The sequence below is a fragment of the Cibotium barometz genome, chromosome 6, assembly GCF_041138505.1.
Source record: "Cibotium barometz isolate CiBa-2024 chromosome 6, ASM4113850v1, whole genome shotgun sequence".
Lineage (NCBI taxonomy): Eukaryota > Viridiplantae > Streptophyta > Polypodiopsida > Cyatheales > Cibotiaceae > Cibotium > Cibotium barometz.
In genome coordinates, this window is record NC_141051.1 from 47,907,057 (window position 1) to 47,923,191 (window position 16,135).

General features: G+C 41.9%; 1 protein-coding gene across 1 annotated transcript in view; it reads left to right on the plus strand.

Moving 5' to 3' along the window:
- Positions 1–9,980: 9,980 nt before the first annotated feature.
- Positions 9,981–16,135, plus strand: part of LOC147637813 (threonine--tRNA ligase, mitochondrial 1-like) — a 46,750-nt gene continuing 40,595 nt past the window's right edge. The window contains exons 1-2 of the mRNA XM_086799644.1: positions 9,981–10,299; positions 10,906–11,017. Coding sequence (XP_086655770.1) covers positions 9,992–10,299; positions 10,906–11,017 — 420 coding nt within the window. The 5' untranslated portion in view covers positions 9,981–9,991. The remainder of the gene's footprint in view (positions 10,300–10,905; positions 11,018–16,135) is intronic.

Consider the following 16,135-nt stretch of genomic DNA (forward strand, 5'->3'; position numbering starts at 1 on the left):
ATGAGAGCATGATCCACAAAAATGCCTAGATGTATGGCGAGAACTAGAACATGTTTGCCTTGCCAACAAAGCCACTACATTGCTATCTGCAAGGTTTGCAATAGCCAACGAGGCACCGATTTAGCTTGCTGTGAATTGTTGTCCTCTCTTCTTCCACTGCATCATCAATGTCTACCTGATCAATGGATGCAACATCTAGCATAGCTGATTGTTGATTTATAACCTCTATGGATTGATTTTCACTAAAGTATGGGCTAATTTCTAGCCATAGCTTAAGTGTCCATATGCCCAACACGGTATGTGTGTCCTGTACAAGGGGAGAAAAGTATCAAAGAGATCCTATAAACCAATAGATGGCTGTTTTTTGTTTTCACTCATCTCGACTAACCATAATCTACTAAGAAGCAAGATAGTAGAGATGGTACCCTTTACTCTCTGCACTATAGCCCAAATACATTTCACTACCTTGTCTCATCAAGCTTGGTACAGTGTTGTTCAAGCTCAAGAGCATAAGCCAAGCAACTAGAGACATGCATATGAGCCACATATGGCTTTCGATAATGCCAAGCTTCGTATGTCAGGAGTGATAGTATTTAACGCATTTGTTGGACACCTGTAAATACATATGCTGCACACATAAGAGCTTCCATCCAAAACTTGTGAGGCAAGCTTCGACCTTTAACCATACATCATACCATCTCCATGAGAGACCTATTCTTTCGCTCTAATACACCATTTTGGTGTGGTTTATAAGGCATAATACATTCATGTTAAATGCCTCTTTCTCACAAGAAGTATGCATTAAACTCTTTTAACATGTACTCCCCCACTCTATCTATACGAAAGGGTCTACACTTTGCAACTTGACACATTAGCCATGTGTTGAAACTAAAGCACATAAACACCTTTGCTTTTACCTTCATAGCATAGACCCAGCTAAATGTCATTAATGAACTTGACAAAGTAGAGGTATCCTCCAAGATGGTGTCCACATCGAACCAAAGACATCACTATGTATAAGCTACAATTTCCATGCAGTCCTCACGGAACCATATTTGGGGAATGATGTGTGATGCATTTTGCCTGATATGCAACCCTTAGAGACATGCTTGACAGGTGCATCAAGTGGTGGCCAAGCTAAAACCATGTCATGCCTTTGAAGGCACAGGACGACTACCAAAGTTTATGTGACCAAATTGAGCATGCCATAGTTCAACATCCGTCATCCTAGATATACTGCAAGTGTATCATGTGAAGCTCTCTTATATACATCAAGCTTGTAGAGACCATGACATAAAGTGCCGGATGCAACCATGATATCTCTATCATTGTAATCATGTACACTGCATTTGTCATCAATAAAACGTGCAACTAGGTCAGCCTAGCAATGGTTGAAACTAATAAAATATTCTTCTTGATCCATGGCACATACAATGTATTTGAGAGCATGATTGTCCCATCATTGGTGGCAATGAGCACAATCTTCCCAATTCCTACTACAACATAAGAAGAGTTGTTGGCACATGTAACACTACCCCCCTTGGGTGAATCTCCCGATGAGGTAAATAAATGGTGATGTGACGTAATGTGCTTGCTAGCACCACAATCAAAGTCCCATACACAAGAACATCATATAAAGGGTCATAGCTACATTGAACCTGGAATGCCCAATCATCTTGAGCATAGTTAATTGTTTCCTTCTTTTCAACACTAGGTTGTGATGCGTCACCCACAAACAATATGGAATCTTTCTTCTCCTTTTCCTTACCAAGCCTCTTCCTGCATTCATTGATGCAGTGACCTAGCTTATAATAGTAATTGCATTTGGCTTTTTTCTTGGGATTCTCACTATCCCCTTTGTGTGCATGTTTTCAATCCATTTTTTGGCTTTTAACAACTGGCACCAGATGCTTTGCGTAACTATCCAGAATCTACATGCATCTACAACACTAAGCTAGCACACTCACATAAAAAGACATGAATATCAATTGATAGATTAACTAACAAAGCCATAGGCTTGATAGCTTTGGTTGGATTAGGTGATACACCCAAGTATGAGAATACAGTTAACATATAGAGACATGAAAAGCAATCAATAGATTTGCTAACTTAACTATTATTTATTTGGCCATGTGTTAACATTTTGTTATCATGTTCATTGCTCATTTTGTATAGTTGGGGGCTGCTAAGTTGGATTGGGTGATGCACCCAAGTATGAGTCCTCAAGGCAGCTCGCCACCTTGTCCACAATGACTATCCATGTAATTGATACTGACAATCACGGGGTTTATCAACCCTACTATTTACCTTACCCCTACTATAGTTGGGGGGCCGCTATGTTGGATTGGGTGATGCACCCAAGTATGAGGCCTCAATGCAACTCACCACCTTGTCCACAATGACTATACATGTAATTGATACTAACAATCATCACGGGGTTTATCAACCCTACTATCTGCCTCTCAAAGTCTAGTCTATATCTAGACTCATACATTGTTGGTTCAAAACTAAATTATGTATACACCACTCTCTTACGAGATTATTAACTAACTCATAATAATTAAATGTTTACATGTGTTGCATTTGTGTTAAGGGTAATGCCCCTAAAGGTGAGAGTTATTACTTCTTGCATGGGTGCAAACAAAAAGCCCACTACTATAGTAAATAAGCACGACTTAATGGTTGTAAGTTCATAAAAAGATGATGCAACAATATTTTATGTTGGAGAAGCTTCCAGAGTGGTGTGAAGAAGACCAAGAGAAACTTGAAGGACATATTCTTTAGTTGTGTAAATTTAATAAAACACTACACATACATGTGCAATGATCATATGCTTTGAATAAAATTAATGTATCAAAGCTAATGTAGCTTTGAAACAACAATACAAGAACATATTCTTTAGTTTTGTAAATTTAATAAAACACTTTCATACATGTGCAATGATCATATGCTTTGAATAAAATTAATGTATCAAAGCTAATGTAGCTTTGAAACAACAATATAAGGAAAAAGTAATAAATTGGCAAAGGCTCGACCGCCGCTGCTGCCATACTTGATCATATACATAAAAATGCACATCAAGCAAACATATAACATGGTGGAATGCACACACATGAGGTAATTCTCTAGGGCTAATGCAACATCCATGAGAAGGTAGATACCATGTGACAAGTGACCAAACCATCGTAGTTTTTCAATATGTTCATCTAGCCCTTGCCATTTAAAAAATGCTATGGTAGAAATGGGGAGTTAATAAAATTGAGCGATTTTTGAGAACAACACCCTTCCCTAAGCTTGGCATTGCAAACATTCACTATTTTGTTTTTCTTCCCTCTTCATGAAGAGTAACCAAGTTAACATAGGTCATCGCATACTTGATTGGAAGAAATTTTGTTGGCTACCCTATAGAAAGCAATAATTTGATCCACATTTAATTTTGTTAGCTACCTTAGAGAAAGCTTAGCCATGAGAGAAAGGGAAGTAAGATTAGATGTGGATCAAATTGGTGATGCTATTATTGCTTGCCAAAACTCTTTATGAGTGATTGTTATGAATGACACCCTTCCTATGCTAGGCATGCGAACATCCGTGATGTGGTTATTTCTTCCCTCTTCATGAAGAGTAACCAAGTCAATAAAGGTAGTGGCATACTTTATTGGAACAAATAATGTTAGCTACCTTAGACAAAGCAATAATAGCATTGCCAATTTGATCCACATCTCATTTTGTTGGCTACCTTAGGGGAAGATTAGCCACCATGAGAGAAAGGGAAGGAAAAATAGATATAAATCAAGTTGGTGATGCTATTATTGCCGAATTAAGAGGCTATATTTTGGAGGTTGAGTTTTTTTTTTTTAAAGCCAAAGAGAAATTGTTGTATAAGCTAGTTGCCTATCTACAAGCACAAGTATGAAGAAGAAGTTAGTAACATGAGGAGGTTGTTGAAGGGTGCCAATTGGTGCAAATTACCAAACCATTCGATTAAGAGGCCAAGGCCAATTACAATACATAACATTAGCATCTCCCTTCCTCATGAGAGCATAAATATCTTTAGTTTTTCCATCCTTCAGTTTAACACCATTAGACCATGCCCAATCCTTGATCTAGACTGAAATATATGTGGTTGTGGAACATAACTCACTTTGCAGCAGCTCCAACACCTGTATCATCAAGTCTCTCTCTTTTCTGGTTAACTAAAACTCCAAGGATAATGTATTTAACTCTTTCCGTCCAGCAGCATTACTGTCCCAACAATCAGCTAGGTGTCTAATACCTTTGTTATTGAGGGACTTAGCCACCTCAATATCCAATGATGCAAGAGGAGGGTCAAACTTGTGAGTCCACCACCATAACCCAAGTGACACCCAAATACTCTTCCTCCACCATCCCAGACCAAAAGGCTCAGATTCTCTTTCAAGCTGTTGCAAAGCATTTTACAGAAATCAGAGCATGTAATTTTCAGAGGAGCAGCTGAAAACACTTTGTCTATCCAAGTTAAGTTCCCCCATTTCCCTCTGGCCAAGACCTCATATAGTTCCACCATCTCCCTTATCATCAAGGACCAAGTGGAGAATTGAGAGAGCATCCTAGGTAGCATTAAGCTCCTTCTAGCTTCACAATGGGTGGGCAGATGTATGATACCAATGCCTCCTTCATTTTTGGGCACTGCCAATTTCTCCCAAGCCAACCATGCAGGAACTCTTTTCTTACCTACATCATTTCTCCATAGAAAATCCCTAATAGGACCAGTAATCTCCTTCCAGTGACACTTCCCAAATTTAAGCACTAGACTTAGAAACATAACATAGGCATTCAACACTAAGTTGCATAAATCAATTCTGATATGAAAGGGTACTCTCAGACCTTCCCACTTCTTTAATTTCTCAACAAACCTGTTTATGGCCCACATGACCAGCTGTTTATTGGTAAGACCCACACCAAAGGGAACTCCAAGTAGCCTCACTATGTGGCCCTTTTGTACTACCTCACATCCCCACCTCTGGAGATCAAAATCATTATCCTCTGTCAAACTTATGATCCTAGATTTTAGAAGATTGCATTTAGACCCTGAGGCATCAACAAACTCTTGAACAATATTTAAAGCCATTCTCACATTGCTGTTCTCAGCTTTTAAAAATAAAAGAGAATCATCAGCAAAACATTGAATGACCAGCTGCTCACTATGTTTGAGTTTTAAGCCAGTAATCTTGCCTTCCCTACAGGCCATCTCAAGTGATAGGATCAGAGGATGAGGAGCAATAGCAAACAATAGAGGGGCTAAAGGGCATCCCTGTTTGACTGACCTATTGATTTCAAAGCCTCCTACTATTCTTACATTAAGGAGTACATTAGAGAAACCACCCAGGGAAAGAGAAAAGATGCAAGTAGCCATTCTTTTACAAACCCCATTCTTTCCATCACTCTTGCAATGAAAGACCACTGTATCCTATCATATGCTTTCTCAAGATCTAGTTGCATCATGATACACTTCTATTGGGTTTTAATGGCCACATCTCTACCCAATGAAGTAGCATAAATGTTGTCATATATGGATCTGCCTTTAATAAACCCATGTTGTTTTTTTGAGATGATCTCTTGCAAGACAGGGGTAATTCTGATAGTAAGCACCTTAGCTAAGATTTATACATCATAGTCGGTAAGGTGATAGGCCTCCAATGCCCAAACCTTTTGTTGCAAGCAGTGTGTTTGGGGATGAGTTTCACCAATCCTTCTTTAAAGACTTTATCCCAATGACCAAATTTGAAGGCTTTCTTACAAATGTCAGTCACCACCTCTTTTAAAGAGGGCCAAAAGGTAATAAAGAACTCAGTTAAAAGACCATCCCACCCCCCTTCCCAACTTCAGTAGAGCATACCAGCACTCATCCATCTCAATATCCCTTTCTAACCATTTAGCATTATCAGAGTTCATTTTCTGATTAAGAAGACCAAGCAGCCTGTTTTCAGCTTGGAATCTCCTCAAAGAGGAATCTTCTTTTAAGCTCAATGTAGACCCCAAATATTTGACCCATTTCAAAGCAAGCAGTTTGTGGTCATTTCAAGGAGTGCCATCCTCATCTAAAATGCACCCCCCATCACTATGTCATTTTTATTCTTGGAAAGTTTAAAAAACTTATTGTTAGGTTTCTTTTTATTGCTGAATAGACTCTTTCTGGTCCAATATTCATGTTCTCTAAAGCATTTATCTTCCACCATTTTGATATTAGCTTGACACTTAAAGTACAGCTTAGTGTCACCAGAATCCAGCCCAATAGTTTGTCTTTTCAACAGCAACTCTTCTAAAAGAGCAGACCATTTTTATTTCTCAGCTCTCCTTTCCTAAGCTCTCAGTTTTCCCACATCCCTAATAACACCTTGAATCTCATTGGCAAACTGTTTCCAACAGCCCTCAGCTCCCATTCTCCTTTTCAAATTATTAATAGCTGCTTTAGTATATTCCACAAAGAGAGGTCTTTCAACAATAAATTATTAACCTCGGGGTAATGAGATAAGTCCAAACCAGACCCATCACAGTGAGACCAACCCCACATTAAAGGGAGATGGTCAGATAAAGTAGAGTTGTAATCCACAGTCACCTCAAAGTGTGAGGCACCCAAGCAGCCTGTTGACTAAAGAAAACTCTATCAATTCTTGATGAGGAAGAAAGATATTGCAAACTAAAATATGTATGCCCTGGCTTATCTCTCCAGTCCCCAAGATACCAGCTATCTTTAAGTCCCAGTCTCCTTCTAAGATCTTCCCACTTCCCTTTTTCCTTCCCTATTAAAATAGTGCTACCACCACATCTGTCCACCACTCTTTCTACCATGTTGAAGTCTCCTAACAGAACACAAGGTACTTGAACATTTACACCAGCAATCCAATCCCACATGCAGCTCCTAACCTTGTGATTGTGAGCCCCATAAATATTAATGATCCATATTCTCTGACCATTAAAAATGATCTCTACTATCAAAATCCTTCCCTCAGGATGATTAGCTATAATACTAGGACTGAGATCCCTCTTAAATATGGTCATAACCCCACTAAAACCTAACTTGATGCGACCATAAAATATATCCCATTCCCCAAAACAATTCATCCTCGAAATGTTACTAGAAAGATTATGTTCTTGGACAGCTAGAATAGATAAGTCCCAAGTCTTCACTAGATCCCAAAAAATGTTATATTTCTTTTTGTCTTTAATCCCTTTTACATTCCAGGTACCTCCTTTAAGCTTTTTATGGTTCATTATGATAATGGAGTTTCCAATACCATTTCCACTTCCGCACAATCCTTCTGACTACTTTGAGCCAGATTAACCTCCTTTTGTAGCTTCACTATTAGCTTTATCAGGGCATTGATCTATCAACAAGGAATTCTCTCTCTCAAGAAGTGGACTAAAAGGGTTAGAAAAAATAATAGAATTTTGATTATCCCCCCTCCCACTCCTCCTATTCTACATAGCTTTCCTAGCTTCAGCTTTACTCTGCCTTACATTGGGTCTAGACTTGACTTTATCCCACCCTCTTTTCTTCTCTTTATCCCCGGAATCTATCATCACTTCCTTCCCCTTAGGATCAGCTTTTTGAGACTCCAACAGATCCTTCTCCTTATCAATTCCTCCGCTATACTCCTCTTTAAGATCCTCTCTAGGGATCACCACAGTCGGACAGTCTTTGCTAATATGCCCAAAAGCCCCACACCTGAAGCAAGCTCGAAGGAATGCACCAAATTTGAGACTCAGTTCCAGTTTCCCTAATCGCCCTAAGTCAACTTTGACAGATTTCGGAGTCTCAATAGAAGGATTCCATGTAATATATACACTGTTCCCTTGTTTTCCTCCTACCTCATCACCAGGGACAAACAACACCAAACCCAGAGATTGAGCAATATCACGCAAAGCTGGTCTCAGCCAAGGGGGCAACCCTATCACCTCGACCTAAACAGGGTAGGCGTTTTGCAGACTTTTATTAACATCAAAATATTAACATCAAAAAGAGGGTCAAAGGGAAAGACATGAATTAGCCTCTGACCAAAGAACAAAGGGCCCTTGGCAAACAGTTCAGTCACACAGATTGCCCTTTGATAAATAAAACATTAAAAAAACCCTTACCAAGATAGAATATCTTAGAAATAGCATAATCATGCAAGATGGATTCCTACAGCCATCTCCTTAGTTCTCCCTTCGATGGAGGTTTTCCTAGACAGAACAAGAACACACTACACATAGAGAATAAACCTACTTGGCTTTTGATGAATTTCGGGCTCAGCTTCAGGCATACCTTCTCTTTGACTTGATTACATAGACGTTCGTTAAGCCAATCAGGGGCACACTTCCTTTTGATGCAAACCGCCTCAGCCTCCTCACCTCTTCGCTTCATTTCCTCCTCCGCCTCTGGGTCCCAATCTCCCCATCCAGTCGCCCCGTCATCCTCATGAAGGAGCCAACTACTAAAGACGACTGCCATGCAAGACGCGATACGCCAACCACCCGTCGACGTACACAATACATGCACTCCCACGAGCCGATTAATATCACCACTCGCCCACTTGCGCCTCGCATGCGTGACACGTAGAGAATCAGATCGTTATGTACTGTAATAAAATATGGAATGTAAAGTGGACTGTTTGGCAAGTTGGAAAAAGAGATGGCATGTGCTATGGAACTCTCACATGCCTATAAAATTTTAGTTTTTTTTAATGGAAGGTTTGTATGTGGGCACTTCCTATGAGGTATAAGATGCAGAAAAGAAACATGGCTAGTGGTGTATGCCCTAGATACAGGTCTTCTTTGGAGAGAGTGGTAAGCATCTGTTTTGGGACTGCCCTACCCTAAGAAGCACTTGGGGCAAAATGACGAGGTGGATATAAAAGGGATTAAATTTATAATTTTTTTGGGAGGATTGGTTTCTTGGGAAATGGGCAATTAATGGTGAATGCAGTGGACTAGTTTTTAACATTATTACAGCTTGCATCTTATGGGAAATTTGGACCAGCAGAAATGACATAGTGTTTTTGAAGATTACTTGTACAGGACTGCAGGACTCTGAGCTGATGTATAAATGCATTTGCATGTGTTGGTCTTTCTATAATGTAAATAAAATCTGGTCTGTGGAGTTGGATGTGTTGATTTAGAACTTACAGAGGAATATCTCATAATGATGCCCCCTTTATATTGGCGGAACTTCTTACATACTTAGGGTTACTCCCTAATGTGGACTTGCTGGCTGCTGCAGGTTAGATGTTGGATTGAGAAGAAAGGGGCCCCCAGATTTGGGCCCAAAATCGAGAGATGGTACCGTAAGGAAAAGCAAGTGGATCACACATTTGTGGCTTTTATTGAGAACCCGGTTGGCACAAGACCTACTGTGAAGGTGTGGTTAAAACACGGAGGATTGCTGGAGAAATAGTCTCCTTGGGGCTGCACTACTAAGGCTATGATGGAGGCTTGTTTACTGCTAGGATATGCGATTTCTTGGGATCAATCCAGTTTTTTATGTGAAGATGATAGATGGGATTTCCTTTGTAAAATTCTGAATGAGATAAAAAAGGAGTAAAGTAGTGTGGATGTGGGGTATTAGAGGTTGTGAGAAAGTCAGGTGTGGGTGTGATATATGTTGTTGGTCTGACTTTCAATAGTTAATATATATACTTTATTGTTCCCCCCCAAAAAAAGAGAGGCCAAGGCCAAAGAGTGATTGATGCTATCCTTGATGCATTCATGGCACATGCAATCTTGAGGTAGAGACTATGTAGGTTAATGTAATGCTTATGAAGCCATATCACACCTCACAACCCACAAGAAGAGGACCTAGATTAGGCCATGACCAAGTTCTAGCTAGACACTTGGATAAAGGGCTTTGGTGGCATGGGACATGTCACATTGGATGGAGTTTGGGCAATGTGCACGCTTGGTGTAGGTCTACCATAAAATCTAGGATTTTACACACCTTAGTAGGGATCCCACAACCTGTGGGGGTTATCACTTTATGAACTTTGGAAATGGAACTTTAAAGAGCATCAAACTGATGATGCTGTTAAGAGGGGGCTTTTATGAAGCAAGAGAGCATGTGAGGGTTTTGCGCCTTGGCTGCCGCATCAGCTGTTCTTCTTCCCGTCTGCCCCTCCACCCCTGTTACGCCATGGCGCCTGCGCAAACTCACCGTCGGGAGAATGTCCCCGTGTCCAAGGACCAGGCCTACCTCGACTCTGTCTTGCAAAAGCGCATCAATATGTTCAACAGCATCCAGAAGGAGCAGGCTCTCCGCTACCAGCAGATCGGAGGAGCACCTCTGCAGTATGCATTCTCGCGTCATTGTCGCCTTTCTGCTTATGTTCCGGCCTGCTGTGGGCAGCGAGGCTTTTGAACAGTATTCTTTCTGCATCCTGTTAGGCTTTTTGGACAACATCCTGTCCGGGGTTTGTGAAAACATACTTGCTGCGAGCTGCTAGAGTCATGAAGTTGCTTAGCTGCTTGGAATCGTGAGCATGCTTTTTGTGAGTATTAAGGCGTGCTTTTTGGAGCATTAGGTGTGCTTGAATGGTCGGACGCCATTTCTTGTTGCTTTGACTTTTTGTATTATTTAGGTCTGCTTTGGTGAGCTTCTTGAGGGTTTGGAATGTGCCATTGATCATGTGCGATCAGTTAGTTATTTGCCCGAGCTTGTCTTTACCATGTTGCTTTGCATGGTTCCAACTGTGATATGCTAGGGCTATGATGTGGTCTTGCCTTTTCTAGGATTGTGATGTGATATTTCCTTTTAGGCTTGTGATGTGGTCCTTCCTTTTTATGTTTCTTTGTATTACTCTCACAGCCTGCAAGCAGTTAGGGGTTTGGATGAATTTTAAACTTTGCATCTGTGATGTCTGCTTTTTGTTCACTGTAGTTTGTCATTTCACTCAGGATCGCGCTTCTCAACGGTGCTTTGAAGCAAGGGAGGAAATGGTTGACTACTCCAATGGACATAGCCATAGAAATTAATCCGAAGAATTATCATAATTGGCTGATTGCTCAAGTACGTCTCCTTTTGTGTTCGTTTCGCTAAGTGAAGTGGAAACTTTTTTAAAATGCTTTAATACTTTTCACGATGATACCTCTTAGGAAAGACTTCTATATAGTCACATTTTTTTGAGCAGATTTTTACATGACCATGGTTCTCGAGCAGCTTGTTAACATGCGGCAGTACTATTGAGTCTTTTAGTGTGGGAATTGTTATGGTAGTAACGTCGTAACTTTAAATGTGGACATTGTAATGATAGCTTATGCCTAGTAAACAATTTTCAACTCTACATCTACCATAGAGGGAAATGGAAGAGATCTTCAGGTTAATGAAGGTTTTTACTTAAGGAGGCCCCCATTGGCTTTGTGATATCACATTGGGTAATTTCTGATTCTGCAATGATAGCATGGCTGAATGCTCCAATTCTGGGCAGCCCAGAAGGCTAAGGACTCTCCGTTTTGGGCACTGGGCAAGAGCGGATAGAGTATGGGCTGTTAGAACTTAGGACAGCCCATGGGAACTTAATAATATTTAACTTATTTTTTCAAGGTTGTTGAGGTGTAGGGCAGCTTGACAAGTGTAATGCAATCCAAAGTCAGTTTCCAAGCATTCAAGCAAAGGAGATGGCTCAAGTGCCAGCAACAGTCCATGACCGGCATAAACTCGCATTCAGTTTCTCTTGGGCTCACTAGGTCCCCCGCCCTGGCAAGACTAGCAGCGCTGTGTGTGCAGTTGCCTTAAGTCAGCCGTGGAATCAATCCAGCGCATCATCAAGAGGTCAAGGCTCTCATCGTCAAGAGGTCAAGGGTCTGGTAATGCCACTTTGCACTTTGTATAATTTAGTAATTCAAGCAAATACACTACAGGTTGGTGAGGCCTGTGGGTTGGATTGAGACTTAAACTCGAGTACTATTTCTCATCTCTCTCCCCTCTATGCTCTCTTTATTAAATGCATTGCATCCTTAATCTCTATGATCTTAAGTTTTTTTTGCAATGCATGTAACAGTGGTATTAGAGCTTCAGCTTTGATTGAGGCCTTGATAAGGCGCTTTCAAGTTCATTGAGCTCTTAGAAAAACTTGTAGAGCTGCGTACTTCATCTCTAGTGGATGGGTGTTATGTGCTCCAGTAAACTCGTTGAGCCGCCTACCTATGAGTGCTCATGAAGAGAGCATGATTCCTGAGGAGACTTCAGAGGCCTCACCCTTGGTGATGCTTAGGGTGATCACCAGTGGCACCCCTTCCCCAATGAGCCTTGGAGATGATCCTACGATGTCATAGATGCTACTCATGTAACCAAAGGAAGAGAGTGGAATAGAGAGCATCGGCGCTCCAACGAATGTGTTTGGCATCAAGGCTGACTAAGAGAGGAAGATTGCCACTAAGTTGCGGACACTCGATGCGGAGTGGAGGATAGGGCCTGTTGCAAGGTGAAGAAGGATTGTTGCCAAGCTGAAGATGATTGATGCCACTTGAAAATATTTGCCTCACTCCAATGAATATCTCAGGCAACATCTCAAGTCAATTATCCACGAGAGAAGATTGAGTTCAGTAAGTATGATGTTAAACTTGATCTCAATTACTCATATGTGTGGGTACATCAATTTGGAATGTATTTCTCTATTTCTCATCAAATGTTCGTAAAGGTCAAAGTTTGGCTTGTCGCCCCTTATCACTTGACGGGTGAGGCTTGCCTTTGGTGGCTCTATTGGTCTTGACAACACAAGGATCTTGAAAACTTGCGTTCTTGATTGTCGGTGGGCCAATTATGACGAAGACCTCAAGAGGTTTTTTTGCTACCAGAGTATCCCCCCCCCCCCCCCAGGATGAGTTCTGGGACTTGGGCAAAGTTGGTATCAGGTACCATGTAATCATCTTTGCCAAGAAGCTCACTCAACTGGCCTTGTAGTTGCCAAAGTCCGATAAGGACAAGCTATCACATGAGCGATACAATGGAAAGACTTAAACATATGATTAGCATGTGAGATTAATGCTAATCAAAACTTAGCAAGATACAAAAGAGAAGGAGAGATAAACCTACTTCATAGCACTGCTGGCTGAAATTAGGGTTTTTGTAGAATTAGGGTTTTTGCAAAATTAGGGTTTTTGAAAAGTAGGGTTTCAGCTTTTGGAAGAATTGTCAGCAACAGAATTGCTGAAAACCCTTGCCATCGTGTAGAAATCCATGAAAGAGTAGAGGATTAGGTCAATGTGGGGCTAGAAACTTGTAATTTGATCATCTACAAGCTCCACCATGTAAAAGAACCTCAAGGAGCTAGCAAGAGATTGCATGGACTGTTTTGTGCGTAAATTCCTCGAAAATTCCCTTCCTTGAAGTTGGTGCCCCATTCAAGAGAAATGAGGGAGAGAGAGAGAAGGTTTACATTTGCATGGTGGATGGCCATTGGTCCATCTCAGCATAGGCCACACCTTTGCATAAGTGGGGACGGTGCTTGGTCAATAATGTGGCCGATCAGAATAGTAGATGGCCCAACATTTGTCCGCCCACTCATTAATGAAGTGTGGATGCCCAAACTCACTTATAAATTGTTCGATTGCACTTTAATGAACTGCGGACACGCAAAACAACAAAGTGAACTACAACTCTAGCAAGCTTTAACAAAGAGTTTAGAGTCACACCTACCACTTGCCTACAGCCCACAAGAGAGGTAAGAATTCAAATTCACATTGCACGGTTCACGAGAGGGCGTCCCGTGCTTGTAAACTAGACACAGATCTTGCAAGCAATACATTAATTCACTCGAAAAAAGTTCCAAGCATGCAAGTATGCCATTCATAAGAATGTGCTAGACAATCTTCCTTTCGTTTAGCTTGTAATGAGCAGTCATTCCGAGTGTAGACATTACGTCCACGGGCCAACTGGAATACCATACTCTGAGTATGGGGTCGAGAGTGGAAATTGTGTCTCTCCTACAGTCAGAGAGCATGTCCTCCTACGGCTTCCTTGTAGTGGAGGGAGAGATCGATCACTGTCACCCAGGCAATAGCTCTCCATGTGATGATACTCGAGCATGTCCTCCTACGGCTTCCTTGTAGTGGAGGGAGAGATCGATCACTGTCACCCAGGCAATAGCTCTCCATGTGATGATACTCGGTGAGGATCTCCCCGTCGTGTAGTTGCAAAGGGGCTTTGGTATGTGGCTTGTGGGATTGAGGCACACCGTGCCTTACATGTAGGCCAGCAAGGCGTTACAGGTACACCAATTTGTGAGTGAATTTCTTTGTGCTTTCGACCTCTTGACGAGCTTTGAACCTATGGACGAGCTCCATAGTGGTCATGATGCCTTATGGTAGGGGACTTATGTCAATGCCAAGGGTCATGTGGACTGGCACAGTGGCACCTCATGGCCGGGGACTTGTGTCTACATTGAGGGCCAATAGGCTGGATATGATTTCAATCTGTTGGCATGTATGGTGAGCCCGTTGTGGCGAGGGCATCAAAGAGTCCCTCCCCCCCCCCCGGCAACATGCAAATTTTGTCTTCACTTGTCCCAGTAAGCAACATGTCATCCACATAAAGGATGATTACAATCAAATCCACTTGTCCCAGTAAGCAACATGCAAATTGTCTTCACTTGTTCCACTAAGCAACATGTCATCCACATAAAGGATGATTACAATCAAATCCTCCTTGTCCTATGCATGGATTTTCTCATACCAAGCTCGAGGAGCTTGCTTGAGACCATACGACGCCTTTCGTAATTTTCACACTGTCTTCTTGACGAGGCACCACAAAACCAATGGGCTCACTCACATAAAACTTTCTCATGCAAATCCCCATTGAGAAAGGCTGTTCTAATGCCCAACTGATGTACTTTCTAGCCGATGCAATAACACATCTAATGGTAGTCATCCGAGATGTGGGAGCAAAGGTCTCATCATAATCAATCCCTTTCTGTTGGGAGTAGCCCTTCGCTACAAGTTTGGCTTTGAAACTGTCAATAGATCCATCTGCATTGCTCTTAACCTTGTAAACCTACTCTGCCAATTGTCTTTTTACCAACATGCAAATCTACCAAATCCCAAGTACCATATTTCTAAATGGCATCCATTTCATTTTGTATGGCTCTCATCCAATGCTGATTTTCTTGAGTCTCTCCAAGTGAATTTGGCTCCTTTGGATCACATAGACTACTCATCCAAGCAACATCAAAATGATTCAGTTTCAAAGTGTTTCTAGAACAAGCCCGTGTCCCAACCATTTGCCAGCGCATAGAAGAACACCAGAGGTCAGCAGTACGGCTAGCGCAAGTGGACAAGAGAGAGAGCTGTGCTGTGCGGCTATTTTGTACGGCCAGGGAACATTAGAAGGGGAGTGTCTGTCACAGAATACGCAGCGGAGATGATGACCAAATCTGGAAACACAAGAGCAAACACAGTGCAGAAAAACAGTACAAGAGAAGGAGAGAGAGAGAGGCGTGTAACTCTGCTCTATATACACAAAGAAGATCCCGAATAATGATACACAATGGTGTGGGGGCTATGGGGCCATTTTATATGGCCCCAAACATGCAGTCGGCCTGTAGAAAAGGCAGCCGACTGGACCTAAATGTCCATGACCAGCTATATCCACCAATCGGCTAGCTGTACACAATTGGCCAGCACACATGAGAGGTCGGGGACCGGAAGGAGCAGTCGGCCAGCATCTAGGACACCCTGACTAGCAGTCGGCCAGTGTCTGGATCAGCCAGGAGCCACAAAACTATCTCCCACACCTTGTAAAAATGGGGAAAAATACGCGGAGAGGGGAAAAATGAGAAAACACCTAATAAGGGCGGGCACACCCACAACAGAGGCCCTGGTGTATATATATAGACAAGAGATGACTTCTAACAGTATCTACATTGTACGGCCAGCGCAAGAGGGAGAAAAGGAGACAGCTGCTGTCACATGTGTATGACCACCACACAGCAGAAGGGGAGTATATGCACTATACGGCCAGCGCTAGGAAACCACCAAAGATGTCCATCGTCCTTAGTAGGGCCACTGAGGGGAGAGATTCAACTGTAGTCGACCAGGGAGCTTGAGCGCATGATGATCAAGATACAAGCCCCCCCCCCCCCCCCCCCCCCCTTTGCTTTTTATAAAGACGACTAGCTCTACTTTTGGATTG